Source organism: Pinus tabuliformis, chromosome 8, assembly GCF_031772625.1.
Source record: "Pinus tabuliformis cultivar Carrire ecotype Pingquan chromosome 8, CPIR1, whole genome shotgun sequence".
Lineage (NCBI taxonomy): Eukaryota > Viridiplantae > Streptophyta > Pinopsida > Pinales > Pinaceae > Pinus > Pinus tabuliformis.
Genome location: NC_142294.1, coordinates 825,132,885 through 825,151,181, shown reverse-complemented (window position 1 = coordinate 825,151,181; position 18,297 = coordinate 825,132,885). Strand labels below are relative to the sequence as shown.

The window sequence follows — 18,297 nt, the reverse complement described above, 5'->3', positions numbered from 1 at the left end:
AGTCAACCTGAAGGGTAACACCACAAACTCATAGTGGCCATACCGAGTTCTAAAAGTTGTCTTAGCTATGTCTTCTTCTTTAATCCGGATTTGGTGATACCCTGATCGCAAATCAATCTTTGAGAAAACTGTTGCTCCCTTCACCTGGTCGAACAGTTCATCGATTCGGGGCAGAGGATACTTGTTTTTGATTGTCAATTTGTTTAACTGACGATAGTCTATACGCATGTGGAGAGTCCCATCTTTTTTCTTAACGAACAATACCGGGGCTCCCAAGGGGACACACTGGGGCAAATGTATTTTTTGTCCAACAGCTCCTGTAATTGCATCTTCAGCTTTGTTAATTCTGGTACACTCATTCTATAGGGTGCTCGAGAAACTGGGGCTGCCCCTGGCACCAGTTCTATGGTAAAATCTATGTCCCTTTTGGGTGGCAATCCAGGTATCTCTTTTGGAAACACATCGGAAAATTCTTGTATCACAGGAATATTCTCCAATGTGGTTGTTTTGTCTTTCGAGTTGGCGTACCCCACTTGGATGGCATAAATTTGACACCCCTTCCTGATGCATTTTGCTAACTGCGAGGCAGTTATGGGCCGAATTTGCACTGGCAGCTTAATCCCCTGCACCTCTTGTTCTATTCCCAGCTCATCCTTATAACTGATAGTCTTGGTCTTACAATTAATTATGGACCAGTGTTTTTCTAACCAGTCCATACCAATCAGTATATCGTACGAGCCAAGGGGAAGCACATTTAAATCTGCTGTCACGGACTGTCCTGCTATTTCTATTGGGCAGTTTTTGACCTTAGACATTACCCGCCTTTTTGCCCCTGTTGCCAACTGAACTAGCCAGGGGGTCTTAAACTTAACAGGCTGTAACTTACAATGTTCCACAATTCTAGGACTAATGTAACTTAACGTTGCACCAGGGTCAATTAAAACAGTTATAGCAAGGTCTAAGAGTTTACCTTCAAATTCCACCATGGTCAATTGGTACTTCGCCTGGTGATCTTCCAAAGCAGCATTAATCTTTGGCAGAGTTCATCCTACATCGCCAACTGTGGAGGCTTCATATACCTGGGAAACCTGTTCAGCTCATTTTCACTGGGGGCAGTTTTTCACTTAATGGGGCCCACCACAGCCCAACATTTCACTGGGGGCCTTGCTGTCCCTTCATTATCTATTTTCCTGGTTCGATCATTGGTTCTGGACTCACTGGGGGGGTGTAATCGGAGCGAATTTTTCTGTGAGTTTCTGCTGATTTACCCCTTGGCGAGTCCTTTGCTACCTCCACCACGATTACCTTTAGTGCTTCCAGCCAATTTGCTGCCTTTCTTATTGACCCACTTCTTACCCAGGACATCTCCTTTCTGCTTGCTTTGCTGATAACAAATTCGGGCCTTGCGGATAGCCTCATCCATCGTCTTTGGGTTGTCAAATTCAATTCTTTCCCTCATACTCATCGGTAAGCTGCTAACAAACCTCTATAATTTATCTTTTTCTTCCCGCATATAGGGCACATAACGGAGTAGAGAGGTAAAGTGAGTGATAATTTCCTCCATAGTCTACTGCCCCAACCGTAGGTAATGGAATTCTCTTGCCTTCTTATCGTAGAAGCACTCGGTCAGGTACCTTTCCTTAAAATATCTTTGAAATTTCTCCCAGGTGATATTCTGTTCGCTTACCCCCTTTACCATCTTAACCTCCTCCCACCACAAGGTGGCCTTTCCCTGTAATTGGAAAATGGCCAACCGTGCCTTGAGGTTGTGGTCGTACTCGTACAGCTGGAAGTATTTGTTCATATTGATCAACCAGGCCTCCGCTGCTTCCTCCTGTTCTCCGTCAAAGTGCGGTGGCTTGATTTTACGGAATTCCCCTTGCAACTCTATCCGTTGCCTTTTGGATGTCTACTGTTCGGAGGCATTATCCGAGCGTTCCTCCTCCCTTCCTTCTGATTCTTCAGGCTCTGTGTGGGGATTCTGTTCTCCTGACATTCTTTGCTGCTCAGCACTGGGATTCGATGGCTGCTGATTCTGCCTATCGGATAAGCTTTTGATGATCCTCTCCTGCTCCATAGTTAACCTTGCATTATCTTCCCGTAACCGGGCCATCTCATTTTTCAGTTCTTGTACTGTTTCCAGAATCGCCATATTGGTATTGTGTGCTTCCTCACCCAGTTGAACCCATAACTCGGGATTGTTTCCAGAACCCGCTGCAGGCCCCTGACCCACCCCAAACCTGTGGGACACACTATCTATTCTCCTCATGTTGTCAGTCCTCTGCTGTTCCTGTGCTTACCAAAAACAAGTATCAGTGAAAGGGTTATCACATTATTTGTTTGCTTATACACACATTAGGAATGAAATAAGTTGTAAATATAGTGGGTTGATAGTTTTTTTTTTCTTTTTTTCTTTTTTTGTTTCTTCAGTCCCCAGAGATCACATTTTTTGTCCCTAAGCTCTGATACCACTTGTAATGTCTCCACGCAGGAATTTTTTTTTTAATTAAAATTTACCTTTATGTAATTTCCCCTACCCAAGGATAACTAAGGGATTGGCTTACACATGCCTCTGCTCCACTCCACGTGTCCTATGGCTTAAGAGCTGATGTACTATTATATCTTGGTTTATATAAAGTCTCATGCATGTAATCCAAGCGGCATTCGATTAATGAGTCATTTTATGATTTTTCTTCTGCTATCACATGACACACCTTATCTGATTTTTCAAGTGAATTAATTTCTGTCCGGTTCCATGTTGTACGAGGCCGGCAGACTTGTCTATTCCACTGCCTTGCATGGTAAACCCCACTGCATTGATGGTGGGGATCACATCACTCAATCCAACGATTAAGGGGAAATATGCTTTCGCGGGCTGCCAAGCTATACTGTCGGCGGTTTCGGAGTTGGCTCATTTGGTTCGTTGATGCTTTCTCTCTGAGGTTCCGCTCGGGCTCTGCCTATGCGCTCAAAATCGAGAACCATCTTACCAGTTCCTGCCCGGACGCTAGTGGATCGATCATCAACGCCCCAGATAATGACGCACAGAGGTATGGTCTCCTTACACCACTTAAACCTTGCGCTCCTTTGTTTCATGGCTCAAGAATGGCTCTCGATGACACTAGGTTTTACACTCATAGGTAGACTTGTTATGGAAGCAGCCTGCAACCCTGAGACAATGCTACACACATACTGGCCGGCCCTAGCAGGTAAGTTCCTCGACAAGAATCTGAGCTTATATTTCCTTGAATGGTTGTTGCTATAGACGGCATAGCTTGTTTTGAGGTTTAATTTATGTTATATGTTTGTGTTTTCTTAGGCATGGACACCTACTTTTACTCGGCCGCCTTGCCATGACTAGGGAGTAACCCCATTTCTGCCCAGAATGGAACTCCAAGTATGGAAACTCTTTGGTTGTGGCTCTACATGCTACTACAGAGATCTTTTGTTCTGCCTCGAGGGCTCTGAGACTTTTATAACTTAATGAGCAAGGGATTTGGAGGGTATTCCACCCTGCCGAAGCTCTAGTTTGTACTGTAACATCTTATGTAAACTAATCACTAGATTTTGGGGCCGACTACAGTTCTCTGTCCATCCCTATGTTTGTATATACAGTTTTCTGCGCATACATGTGTTGTTTAGTTCTACAGGACCATAATTTTATGAGAAAGATGTATTATTTCTGTTAGCAGAGTTGTCCTATTGTTTTTAACCTGACAGGGGAATTCCGCTCCACGGCCTCCCTGTACAGGAACTTTCAATCTCTTTAATCTATGAACTTCAGGTTTTCTGCACAGCTTATCTTCAAGTTTTGCTCTCTATTAATGAGATGATTGTACACACAACTTTATGGTGTTAAATATTCATTCTATGTTTTGGTTTGCATGTAATCTTGTTGTTTTCTTTCCTCTTTTGTACTGGCCTGAGTCAAGCTCTTCCACACGTCCTGTAATCCTTCCTATTCTTTTCCGAGGCTACGTGTTTCTGAGTTCGACATGATGTGGCGAGGTTAGGATGCTGAGTTTGTAACCCCACCCAAACTTGCAACTCCTCCTCTCTCAATTGCCAGCTTCCTAGGGTCTTCCCTCTGCTGGTCTTGGTGTAAGGGCGGTCTCCTGCCGCCACACTACTACTAGCTCATCATTACAGTAATTATGAGCACTGTCACGGAAGCCTGTAGGGGTTTCCTAGTTTCTCTTTCTTTAAATAAAGGGAGTTCTAGGTTTATAAATAAAAGCATCCTCGTGGCTTGGCAAGAGGATTATCCCCCCTTTGAATACTTGTGACTATTACTGCCAATCATGATTCCAACCTAAGAACTTGATACTACTTGGGAAATACCGGCGGGGCACTAGCTCTATTTCAGGCTAGTCTATGTTGCATCATAATAACCTTATACGACTACTTAGGGTTCCCTTGAACATTTGTTATCGTTTTCGTTGTCAGCCTAGGGAAATTTTCCTTCTTGTTTTGTATTTAGGTTCTAAAATTCTGGTTATCTTACAGGATAAAATTCCTTTACAACAAAACTATTTTTGTTTGCCCCTACTACATACAGTAAAAAATTAAGTCTACCAGTTTGTTTAAATCTCGAGTCTGAGGAGTAGTTTTATTCCACGGATGTGGTTATGCTACAGTATATGGGTCCTTTCTTTACTGACTGTCCTCTGTCATTAATAATTTCTTTTTAAAGAAATTAAGAACTTCTCATCACCCTATCGTGTACTCTTACACTCTATTCTAAAACACTGCCACTTACAGGAATTAACTACTCTTTTTTTTTTGAATTAAGGCAGAACCTCATACCTGTGTTGTCCTCCGTAATTGCACTTCCGCTTCTTGTTTTCTTGATTTGGTCAACCTGCTTCATTGTAGCTAGTCCTCCACCCGACCATGAGACTGTCTTCCAAGACCAGTCTCCCCCCTAGCTTGCTCAAAGACAATTGTCTTCGCTAGTTGCAGCGCTCTGCGCTCTTACCATCTGATCCTCACTAGACTTGGTAAGTTACCCCTTTTTTTTCCCACTGCCTGTCCTCTACAGCACAGTCCTCTCCTTTTTCTCCTCTTCTCCCTTTTTCCTAGAATCCATTCCACAATTAGGGAGGGGAAAGGTGGTTAGGGTTTGCAACTGTTTCTTTCCTATTTTTCTTTAAATGTCTTAACTCCTTAAAAGTTACATATCATCCTTGTTACTGGGAAATTATTCCACAATTCCATTTCTGAAATAAAATAAATATTAATTAAATAATTCATGCAACGGATAATAATCATCATCCTTTCATTTATGTCCTTCTTTTAACTTGGGTAAAAAGAAATATTTACAATAGTCTGGGGATATGACAGAATGCCTATCTACAAAAAAATTTCTTACAAAAAGCTATTAATCTACATTTTACATATGAAATTATCACAACCCAAAAGATAAACTACTTTTATTTAAAGAAAATAATTATTAATTCAAAATCATTAAATGTCATGGATGCCCTCTTGCCTACAAAATCACTTTGCAATGATTTGAGGCTCCCCGTCCAATTTCAAACTTAGAAATTACAATGAATAGAGAATGCCTATGTGCATAAGAATTTATTACAAAAAGGCCCTAGATGGATTTATGAGAACCATTATGTTTACATAAAGAAGTTGGAAAATTTATGATGAATGATTTATTCAAACTAATAAAGTTTGGGATTTTTAAAATTTTTTTTTAAACAACCAAATAATAATGCATATCAATGAGATTTTATGTATGAGCATAAAACATTCAATAACATGGATATTGTACATTTGGATATGTATAATTATTAAATACATGTTTTTTAAGAAAAAAAATCAAACTAGATTTTATTAGAAAAACTAAAAACCAATTACATATTAGGTCTGTTATTAATATAATATTATTTTTAATTGTTCAACAATAGCCATCATATTTTGTAATTCTTATTATGTTGATTTTCATCATAATGTTTTCAAAAGATTCACACCCTTCCTTTAATTCAAATGCTGTTTTTTAATTTATTGTATTAACTTTTTCTTTCTGCAAAGGTCTTACAACGAAACAAAAATATGATCCCCATGTGTATAGTGATATTTTGAAATTCATGTTCAGAATGATTAAATATACCGTTGTTTAGATTATTTTTTAAATTTTCAATTGCATCATAGAAAGCCATGACACCTTTCTCCAAAAATATTAAGAAATTTATTTTCAATTTAGATGTTGGATGTACTTGCATTAATAAAATATCTTTTCAAATAATTACATGGTAGGATATATCTTAATAGATTTCTAAATTAATAGAAAATGAAGTATTATCTTGTTATTATTAAATCCAAAATACATTTTTTAGAGAATAAAATCTAAATGGAGAAAGAATTAAACTTACTAAATACCACTTAGCTAATATCCCTTAACAAAATTTATCTTAAAAATTATAAAAAATAAAATAAAACATATCATTCTTTCAAAACTATTTTGTTATTTTATTTATTATTATAAAAATTATTACAAATTTTTATTAAACAAAATAAAAATAAAAATAAAAATAAAAGAAAAGAAAAAGTTAGTTATCTAAATAAAGAAAATCATTTGAAAAAAAAAATTGACTGTATTTTTAACAACTTATATATTTGTGACTACTACTAAGAATATTCTAAAAAAATCCGTAGAGGTTAGATCCCTACCATTCACCTCATAACTAGCATAATCATATATATACATTTAAAAAAACATGTAACAATATTTTTAACCATGGAGATTTATCTCCATCTTAACATGGAGATTATTAACTTGTAAATAGGCTTTATTTCAATACCATGGCTTATCAACACCACATGTTTAAAAACTAATAACTCATTTCATATGACATTTGTGCATGTGACATTTTGTTTTTAATTAATCAATATAATTAAAAATATTGAAAAGATATAGCTACTTTTGAGATAAATATAAATATTTAATTTATAATTAAACCTTTAATTTATAACTACTACAAAGGATAAACCTAATAATTATTAATAATAAAATTAAAATTCTAAAAATTATTTTTCAAAATAGAAAAATATAATTATTGATAATTAAATTAAAATTTAAAGAAAACCTATTTAAAATAAAAATACTTAACAACCATAATACATATAACAAATAATACATATACTACATAATTATGGAAATTCCTTACAATAAAAAATAAAATAGAAACATCTACAAACATAAATATGAGTACTCCCAATAAAAGTGGAAAATTGTAAATACATCTCTCTACATAACTATGAAAAAGAAAGTTGACGAGAGGAGAAAGTTGACAAGAAGAGAACCCGACATACTCTTCTTAAGGCATTGACGACAAATGTACAAAACATTTTACTAGTACCAGTTATTTCAGCATTGCATTTGAAAAATCAATAAGAAATTTGAGGAGAAAATATAGTGCACATAAATTCCACACAAAAAATACTCGTATATTACTAATAAAGACCAAAATACAAGCCACATAAATAGTTCTCATGAGATTCAACAATTTCTAAAGTGAGAGATTATTACTGAGAAAATATTTTAACAAGACTCAACAACTAACAAACTAATCTTACCTATATACTATTGTAAGCATTATTCCAAGTCCCCCATTTAATGCTTACATTAAAAGATTCATAAATGACATATAGTCACGTATGCTTGACTAGTCTTCATCAAACACTCATATCCACTCTAGAATCATGCAAACATTGCTCTTTTTTCACCACCTCATCTTCGAGTTCTCACTTGAACTCCATTTAAAACATAAACGGTTTTGACCATATTTCATGAACTTGCATGATCAACAATGTTTACAAACTCATCTCATTGAGGCTTTCACAATAAGAGTTGTCAAGTAATGAACCATCCTATGGACTAACCATCATTTTTCAGATATTTCACTTTCGGCTATCCGTTAGTTGCTAGGATGGAGGTCTGGATAATGAATGTGTTCAAAAATTGATAAAACAAATTTACCTTATAAACACAAAAGGATCTCATATTATAACCTGTAATCCTTTTTCATGGGTTCCAAGTGCCAAGAACAACAAATCGTAACAATATAAACTCAATCAAACTAGTGATGTGTTTGAGGGTATCTAAGCGCCAAGAACCATTAATATAATTTTGTTGGAACTATGAAGGCTCACAAAGTGATCTTGTTTATTTCATTAGCCATTGCCATTATTTATACATCCATGAGCTAGAGAATCAACAATGATATCCATCGACTCCTACCGACTATTAATTACCCCTTCGTCCTATGAACATGGCTTGCCATCACATGAACAGTCGCGGATAATGTCGGGATTAATAATCTAACACCTCCCCTTTATCACGACGACCTAAACTTTATGGTGCCTATTGGTCTCAGTCTCAGCTAAGGCTTACAACAGTACATAAAAAAAACTTGATAACAGGGCTTTCATTTTTTGCCGTTGGTTTCACATAACTTCATTTACGACTCCCCAAAGAAATCCATTTCCACGCTTACATTGGCAGTGTTTTTGGATGCAATTATACCATTCAACGCTCCAATAGTCGGTTTCTCTTTTCCAAAACACAAATCAAGTGCCACCACGTCTTTCACGTCGGGTTCATCAATTTTAACCCATTCTCAACACAAGTAGATCTGTGACTTAGTCTCACAATTCTGAACAATACCTCTGCTATTTAATAGATTGACTCCACAAAATAACCAAACCTCCAAATATTTTGAGGCTCCTCCACATGCCTGGCTCAAACGGGCTGGTAGCTCAGTGTCCTCCTCATCATTGGTCCACACCGCTACACGCAGTGGTCGTGCCAAGCTCCACACCCACCGCACAACATTACCAATCCACCAACTAAAGTCATAAGCAAATGTATTGACTAAGCTCGGTAAGATTTACATTGGCCCAATCTACTTTGTAGGACTCCACGACCCAGATAGTGTCATCGTATCCCTTGCAAGGCACTTCTTGGCAACCAGGGTGGGCCGTTCTTGTTGCTGCCTCACAGAAAGCCCCCTTAGGCTGCTCCTCAATGAAAAATCTCAACACTCGTATTTTCAGCGGACACTTGGTTGCAGACACTCCTATCTGCAAACACTCCACTAAAAACTCTCTGTGATCTACAGGACAAATTCATCATGGTCAGCATAACCCTCTTCAGAGGACACTTGGTTGTAGGCACTCCTATCTACCAACACTCCCTAGAAACTCTTTGCATCTACGCCACACAGGCATCACGGTTGGCACAATCCTCTTCAGTGGACACTCAGTTGCAGACACTCTTATCTACCAAAACTCCACTGGAAACCCTTTGGGATCTATGCCACACAGGCATCACAGTCGGAACAACCCTCTTTAGCGAAAACTCGATTCTACACACCAATGCTTAGTCATTGAGAATGTAATAGCAATCACTTGGATCTTACGCAACATATGATCCAAAAGGGGGCAAAGCTCCAAGTGAATCTAGGTGCGTTATTCCCAACAATTATCACACTATGCCGCTTTCCCACAATAGTAAGATCTCTTTCTCTCAAATCGAACCGAACAGATTGCACCGTACTTCTGCTGAGCAGGCTGCAGCTCCTCCTCTTGGTAGCTTGATCCACACTCACATGGCCCACAACACATGATCATACGACCAACAACATCCGTGCTTGGAAACCTACACACAGGATCTTATCCACTTTAAGGTGTGCGATCAACAACTGGTGTACTTCCAAGGCCTCACACATAATTGCACTCAGCACAAGGCCTCACCACCACTGCCTCACGTCCTCAGTCTCTAGTGCTCCATGTCGTTCTTCCAACTCCTGGGTCTCCTTAGTACACCAAATACTCTCTGGGATCGAACAACACATTGTTTCAATTTTTATACTCCATGTGGGCAGCGGTTCCTCAACAAACCTCAACGCCCACCAAACATAGTGAATTACTCCTTTGGAAAACAATTTCCCTGATCGAGAAGACAACTCTTTGGTGCATAAGCTATCAAGCTCCTTTACGCCCCTTCTTAGCTCGCAACACAGTGCCCAACACTCACATCTCCTTCCAAACACAGGGCTTGATCTTTCTAGATACATAGAGCGCAACTCTAACAACAATAGATGCAAATAAAGGTTTGTGCCTCCCCCACACGGTTTCCTCACATTGATTTTCATCCACCTGCTCCAACAACGACACTGAGAAACTCAAATCAGCGTCAAAAGGAGGTCCACAGTCTCTCTGGCCATTCCACAACGTGTAGCAAATATTCCAATGAATGGCTTGATCTTCACCTCGACTTCAAGAAGCCCCGCAATCAACTAGTGCACTTCCACAATCGACTCTCCACTGTCGAGAGCTCGATCCACGAATTTCTCAACTCATATGCTAACTCTTGGTCATGCTTATGCCCTCTTCTAGAGAACACACACAACTCCACAACACAAGTTGGAACTACATGCCTCGTTCGACCCGCTACAGGTTATGCAGCTGCACCAAAACACCACAGTTGGATCTATGTCATACAGACGCTCAATATGGCATGCTCACACTTTAGAACTATGAAGACTCACAAAGTGATATTTTTTATTTCATTAGCCATCGCCATTATTTATACATCCATGATTCGGAGAATCAACAATGATCTCCATCGACTCCTACGGACTATTGATTACCCTGTCGTCATATGAACAGGGTTTTTCATCACATGAATAGTCATGATGACATTAGGATTAATACTCTAAAAAAATTATCCAACATTTTTCAATAATTGGTTCTGCATTTTTATAAACAGAATGAAAAACTACACAAATCTCACCGCAACAAAATCAATAACCATAAAACTATCCACTTCCATTAGAAGCATCATTGTATCATGACCATCCATCATCATCTCCATCTTTCTTCTGTCACTAAGACCCTAGAAATTATATATTCTTTATCAAGTTTGAGCAATCACATATTTTAACATCCAAGAGAAAATTTGCAATTAAGTCTCCAGATCATGACAACAATTTATGTCATCATCCAAGGTGAATACGCACAATCAAATTAATATTGTAAGTGTAATCAAGTATAACAGGAACACTAGCATCGAGGTAGGCACAAAAGCAGTTGGGGAATTTACACGATTCTATTTTCTGCAATAAAGATAAATATAATCTCACACACCTACATATTTATAGGGAATCAATTATCACAGCCTCTCACATCTTCCTAGTAGCCCTCCTTGAGGGAGTCAAGCCAAAATTGGCTTTGCTACCAAATAAGAAATTTGAGGACAACACATAGTGCACATAAATTCCACAAAAAAACCATTTGTATATTTTCAATCAAAGCTAAAATACAAGCCACATAAATAATGTTCATGAGATCCTGCAATTTCTAAAGTATGAAATTATTGTTGAGAAAATATCTCAACAAAACTCAACAACCAACAAAGTAATCTTATCGATATACTATTGTAAGCATTATTCAAAATAAATCCACAAGAAGGAATGGTAAGGAAACATCTGTTGGTTGGCCGCTGGGAATTCATCAGAATGAACGGTGCACAAATTAAGGAATGGATACAAAACAACTGGACTTCCCTCCTAGGTTATAGGCCAAAAGTCAGTGTGATGGTAAATGATTGGTTTGGTTTCCACTTTATAATGAAAGAGGATGAAGCCAAATTTTCCACTTTACCTTGGGTAAAAGGACGTGGTGTCCTAGGATTAAAAAATTAGAAAGTAGGTTTTGACCCAGCAGTGGAGGCTCCCTAGCATAAGATCATATGGGCCAAATTTCCTCGCCTTCTAATTGAGCTTTGGATGAAGAGGGAAATTTGGGAAATTGCCAACAAAATTGGGAAATTGTATTACGTGGATGAAGGTTGCATGGGCCTATTAGATAAAAAAGCGGCTTATTTCTTGGTGGAAGTGGATTTATTGGGAGGTCTTCTAGCCGCTATCAAGATATATTAGGAAACATTTTCCATTTTCAACAAATCGAATACTAGGGGATCCCATTCACGTGCCTAGTATGCCACAAAACTAGACACCTGATGGCCAACTGTTCGAGTCGAAACTACGGAAGCCACTGTAGGAAAAAGGAGTCTATATTTGTGACCAGACAACCTGTTAATATTGACAGCAAATTTTCTTTGGATTGGTCCCCTAAAGATATGTTGGACACCGCAAGAAAATCCTCCCAACCTGCTCCAATCTGTACAAATTCCTTGGTCGGTGGGGCTACTTCTCCTATAAGGGATGAAGTTCCCTTCAACAAATATTTATGTGCCCAGGAGAAGCCCATTAAACACTCACCAAGGAATCCTATAAAAGGAAAGGTAAATATATCAAGCTAACTCCAAAGAAGTCGAGCAAAGTTTCTTTGTTGTCCCCAATTCGTAACACTAAAAATGACGATGTTAATTGTCCCCCACATCGACAGATTCAAAAATACTTCCACTACCAAGTAATCCCAATTTTGGTATTGAAGCTATATCAATAAAGAAACTTACTTCTCAATATTTGGGATCCAAGTCCACAGGGGGACCGAAGAATTTTAACCCCAGCCGGGGGAAAACAAAGAAGGAAAATAAGTATAAGAAACTCTCCCTATGTGGCGATATTGTGACTAAACTAAATGCCCATTTCTATGAAGATGTTGGGGAGACACTGTATCCTTCTTTTGATCCTGGACCAACGAACGGATCTCTTGAATGATCAGAGGAAGCTCCTTCCCGGGTTCTTAGAGCATCATATCCTGACACATCTGTTCCTTAATAAAGGTGATGTCTTTCAACATCAGAGGCTTGAGATCTACCAATACAATTTGATCCCTCAAACACCACATATCACAAACAGACCCTTGATTGTCCTGCTCCAAGAAACCATGTTGTCAAAGGAACATGCCCTAGAGATTCTTCTCAAAATATGTCCATCATGGCATGGTTTTTCCACTAGCTCACAGGGTTTCTCTAGGGGTCTAGCTTCCATCTGAAACCCCACGCACTTCTCCTTTTAGGCATTCAAAGTTCATGTTGGTATTATACTTCTCGGTCACTATAGGGTTTGGAATCACAGACTTCGCATTATCAATGTTTATGCCCCATACAAAAATCTTAAATCTTTTTGGGACCTGATGGACTCTTTTGGCATTATCGACATTAATCATATGATCATGGTAGGGGATCTAAACTTTAAATTGGAGGTCGATGAGTGCCGGGGTCACATGTAAAAAATGGATGCATTTTCCCCTTTCCTCATTGACCTTTTTGGCCGAAAAACCCTCAAAGATATCACCTCTGACCCCCTCTTCCCGACTTGGAGAAATGGTCAATTGGGGGTTGAGCTCATTGCGAAAAGATTAGACAGGTTCTTTGTGGATTGTTTCTTGTTCCAAAGGTTGATTAACATCAAATCTTGGACACTGTTCTCTGAAATCTCAGACCATGATGCTATCTCTCTGGAGTAGTAGGATGAATTAACACATGGAAATATACCCTTTAAATTCAATCATATATGGGTCAAAAATCCTGAGTTTCAAAACCTAGTCCATAAATCCTAGTCTGCATCAATTTCTCCACCTTTGGATGATCCCATATATCGAATTACATGCAAACTAAGGAGATTGAAGACTGTTGTTAAATCCTGGGTCCATTGCCAACAACAAGCACTCAACCAGGAGTTGCGCTTCATTGAACATGAGATTTCCCTCCTTATTGATCTGATTTCTCCTGGTCTATTCTCTACCCAAAAAAAACGGAAATTCTAAATTTGATTCAAAGGAAGGAGGAAACCCTCAAATATTGGAAGAGGAATGGAGGCAGAAAAGTTGCCTTGCTTGGATAAAGGGTGGAGATAAGAACACAATTTTTTTCCACTAGGCTACCTCTAAAAGAAAACAACAAAATATGATTTGGACTATCTCAAATGTAGGTATTACCCTCTCCTCCCCTATGGACATTAAGCTGGCAGCTTTCCAACACTTGAAAAAGAAATTCATGGATAGGGACGAAGCTCATATGGCATATAAAATGGAATTAAGAAATCATTTCCCTTGTTACATGCTATGCTTAGTTTTAGACATGCTATGCTCACACTTTAGAACTATGAAGACTCACAAAGTGATCTTTTTTATTTCATTAGCCATTGCCATTATTTATAAATCCATGATCCAGAGAATAAATAGTGATCTCCATCGACTCCTACGAACTATTGATTGCCCCGTCGTCATATGAATAGGGTTTTTCATCACATGAATAGTCACGGCTAACATTAGGATTAATACTCTAAAAAAAATTATCCAACATTTTTCAATAATTGGTTTTGCATTTTTACAAACAAAATGAATTACTACACAAATCTCACCGCAACAAAATCAATAACCATAAAACTATCCACTTCCATTAGAAGCATCATTGTATCATGACCATCCATCATCATCTCCATCTTTCTTCTGTCACTAAGACCGTAGCAATTATATATTCTTTATCATGTTTGAGCAATCACATATTTTAACATCCAAAAGAAAATTTGCAATTAAGTCTCCACATCGTGACAACAATTTATGTCATCATCCAAGGTGAATATGCACAATCAAATTAATATTGTAAGTGTAATCAAGTATAACATGAACACTAGCATCGAAGTAGGCATAGAAGCAGTTGGGGAATTTACAAGATTCTATTTTCTGCAATAAATATAAATATAATCTCACACACCTACATATTTATAGGGAATCAATTATCACAGCCTCTCACATCTTCCTAGTAGCCCTCCTTGAGGGAGTCAAGCCAAAATTGGCTTTGTTACCAAATAAGAAATTTGAGGACAAAACATAGTGCACATAAATTCCACAAAAAACGATTTGTATATTTTCAATCAAAGCTAAAATACAAGCCACATAAATAATGTTCATGAGATCCTGCAATTTCTAAAGTATGAAAATATTGTTGAGAAAATATCTCAACAAAACTCAACAACCAAAAAAGTAATCTTATCGATATACTATTGTAAGCATTATTCAAAATAAATCCACAAGAAGGAATGGTAAGGAAACATCTGTTGGTTGGCCACCAGGAATTCATCAGAATGAACAGTGCAAAAATTAAGGAATGGATACAGAACAACTGGACTTCCCTCCTCGGTTATAGGCCAAAAGTAAGTGTGATGGTAAATGATTGGTTTGGTTTCCACTTTATAACAAAAGAGGATGAAGCCAAATTTTCCACTTTACCTTGGGTAAAAGGATGTGGTGTCCTAGCATTAAAAAATTGGAAAGTAGGTTTTGACCCAGCGGTGGAGGCCCCCTAGCATAAGATCATATGGGCTAAATTTCCTTGCCTTCCCATTGAGATTTGGATGAATAGGGAAATTTGGGAAATTCCCAGCAAAATTGGGAAATTGTATTACGTGGATGAAGGTTGCATGGGCCTATTAGATAAAAAAGCGACTTATTTCTTGGTGGAAGTGGATTTATCGGGAGGTCTTCTAGCTGCTATCAAGATATATTGGGAAACCTTTTCCATTCATCAAAAAATCGAATACTGGGGGATCCCATTCATGTGCCTAGTATGCCACAAAACTAGACACCTAATGGCCAACTGTTTGAGTCAAAACTACGGAAGCCACTGTAGGAAAAAGGAGTCTATATTTATGATCGCACAACATGTTAATATTGACAGCAAATTTTCTTTGGATTGGTCCCCTAAAGATATGTTGGACACCACAAGAAAAGCCTCCCAAGCTGCTCCAAACTGTACAAATTCCTTGGCCGCTGGGGCTACTTCTCCTATAAGGGACAAAATTCCCTTCAACAAATATTTATGTGCCCAAGAGAAGCCCATTAAACACTCAACAAGGAATCCCTCTAAAAGGAAAGGTAAAGATATAAAGCTGACTCCAAAGAAGTCGAGCAAAGTTTCTTTGTTGTCCCCAATTCGTAACACTGAAAAGGATGATGTTAATTGTCCCCCACATCGACAGATTCAAAAATACTTCCACTACTAAGTAATCCCAATTTTTGGTATTGAAGCTATATCAATAAAGAAACTTACTTCTTAATATTTGGGATCCAAGTCCATAGGGGGGCCGAAGAATTTTAAACCCAGCCGGGGGAAAAAAAAGAAGGAAAATAAGTATAAGAAACTCTCCCTATGTGGCGATATTGTGACTAAACTAAACACCCATTTCTCTGAAGATGTTGGGGAGACACTGTATCCTTCTTTTGATCCTAGACCAACAAACGGATCTCTTGAATGATCGGAGGAAGCTCCTTCCCAAGTTCTTAGAGCATCATATCCCAACACATTTGTTCCTTAATAAAGGTGATGTCTTTCAACATCAGAGGCTTGGGATCTACCAATACAATTTGATCCCTCAAACACCGCATATCACAAACAGACCCTTGATTGTCCTGTTCTAGGAAACCATATTGTCAAAGGAACATGCCCTAGAGATTCTTCTCAAAATATGTCCATCATGGCATGGTTGTGCCACTAGCTTACAGGGTTTCTCTGGGGGTCTAGCTTCCATCTAAAATCCCACACACTTCTCCTTTTAGGCATTCAAATTTCCTGTTGGTATTATACTTCTCTGTCACTGAAGGGTTTAGAATCACATACTTCGTATTATCAATGTTTATGCCCCATACAAAAATCTTAAATCTTTTTGGGACCTGATGGACTCTTTTGGCAATATGGACATTAATCATATGATCATGGTAGGGGATCTAAACTTTAAATTAGAGGTCAATGAGTGCGCGGGTCACATGTAAAAAATTGATGCACTTTCTTCTTTTCGCATTGAACTTTTTGGCTGGAAAACCCTCAAAGATATCACCCCTGATCCCCTCTTCCCAACTTGGAGAAACGGTCGATTGGGGTTGAGTTCACTGCGAAAAGATTAGACAAGTTCTTTGTGGATTGTTTCTTGTTCCAAAGGTTGATTAACATCAAATCTTGGACTCTGCTCTCTGAAATCTCAAACCATGATGCTATCTCTCTGGCATAGTAGGATGAATTAACACATGGAAATATACCCTTTAAATTCAATTAGATATGGGTCAACAATCCTGAGTTTCATAACCTGGTCAATAAATCCTAGTCTGCATCGATTTCTCCACCTTTGGACGATCCCATATATCGAATTACAAAAAAACTAAGGAGATTGAAGACTGTTGTTAAATCCTGGGTCCATTGCCAACAAGAAGCACTCAACCAGGAGTTGCGCTTCATTGAACATGAGATTTCCCTCCTTATTGATCCGATTTCTCCCTGTTTATTCTCTACCCAAAGAACAGGGAAATTCTAAATCTGATTCAAAGGAAGGAGGAAACCCTAAAATATTGGAAGAGGAATGGAGGCAGAAAAGTCACCTTGCTTGGATAAAGGGTGGAGATAAGAACACAATTTTTTTCCACTAGGCTACCTCCAAAAGAAAACAAAAAAATATGATTTGGACTATCACAAATGTAGGTATTACCCTCTCCTCCCCTATTGACATTAAGTTGGCAGCTTTCCAACACTTGAAAAAGAAATTCATGGATAGGGACGAAGCTCATATGGCATATAAAATTGACTTAAGAAATCATTTCCCTTTTCATGGTAAATGTTGATGGTACATTACTCATGAATTCTCAAATATTACAATTTGAACTACTCTCGACTTTGAAGGAGATGGCCAAGGATAAGAGCCTAGGGCCCGATGGTTGGCTAGCTAAGTTCTTCCTCTACTTCTTTGAGCTGATGGGATTAGATCTAGTCAACTTGGTAGAGACTGTGAATCTTTTTGGGCTCATTCCAGGATCTATTAACTCCACCTTTCTTACTCTGATTACTAAGATTCAAAAACTGCTTTCTTTCCTTGACTATAGGCCAATTTCCTTATGCAATTCTATTTACAAAATGATGTCTAAACTCCTCTCTAACTGTGTCAAGAAGATTATTTCTCCTCATGTATCTATGGAGAAATTTGGATTCAATGGAAATTGCACAATAACATATACATTCGATCAAGATGAGGAAGCTAAAATCTCGTCTCATGAAAATCGACCTTTCTCAAGCATTTGACTATGTGGATTGGGAATATCTCACCATGATCTTGTACAAAATTGGGTTTAATCATAGGCATGTTTCATGGATCAAGGCATGGATATAATAAACCTCAATGGGTGTCCTCATCAATGGGGAGCCAACTCAGTTCTTCAAGATGCATAGGGGCCTCAGACAAGGTTGCACGGACTTTACTCTTCATCACATTTATGGACTCCTTTAGTAGGGAAATATGTGCATTGAGAGAACTTGGCAATATTTTTGTTTGT

The 18,297-nt window shown here is 38.2% G+C and overlaps 1 protein-coding gene across 1 annotated transcript; it reads right to left on the bottom strand.

The window, feature by feature from the left end:
* Window positions 1-218: 218 nt before the first annotated feature.
* Window positions 219-1,423, bottom strand: LOC149238136 (uncharacterized). The gene is made up of 2 exons (XM_089369478.1): window positions 1,269-1,423; window positions 219-915 (listed from the first exon to the last, which is right to left on the bottom strand). Exons 1-2 carry the CDS (start codon window positions 1,421-1,423, stop codon window positions 219-221), a joined length of 852 nt encoding a protein of 283 aa, XP_089225604.1.
* Window positions 1,424-18,297: the final 16,874 nt, after the last annotated feature.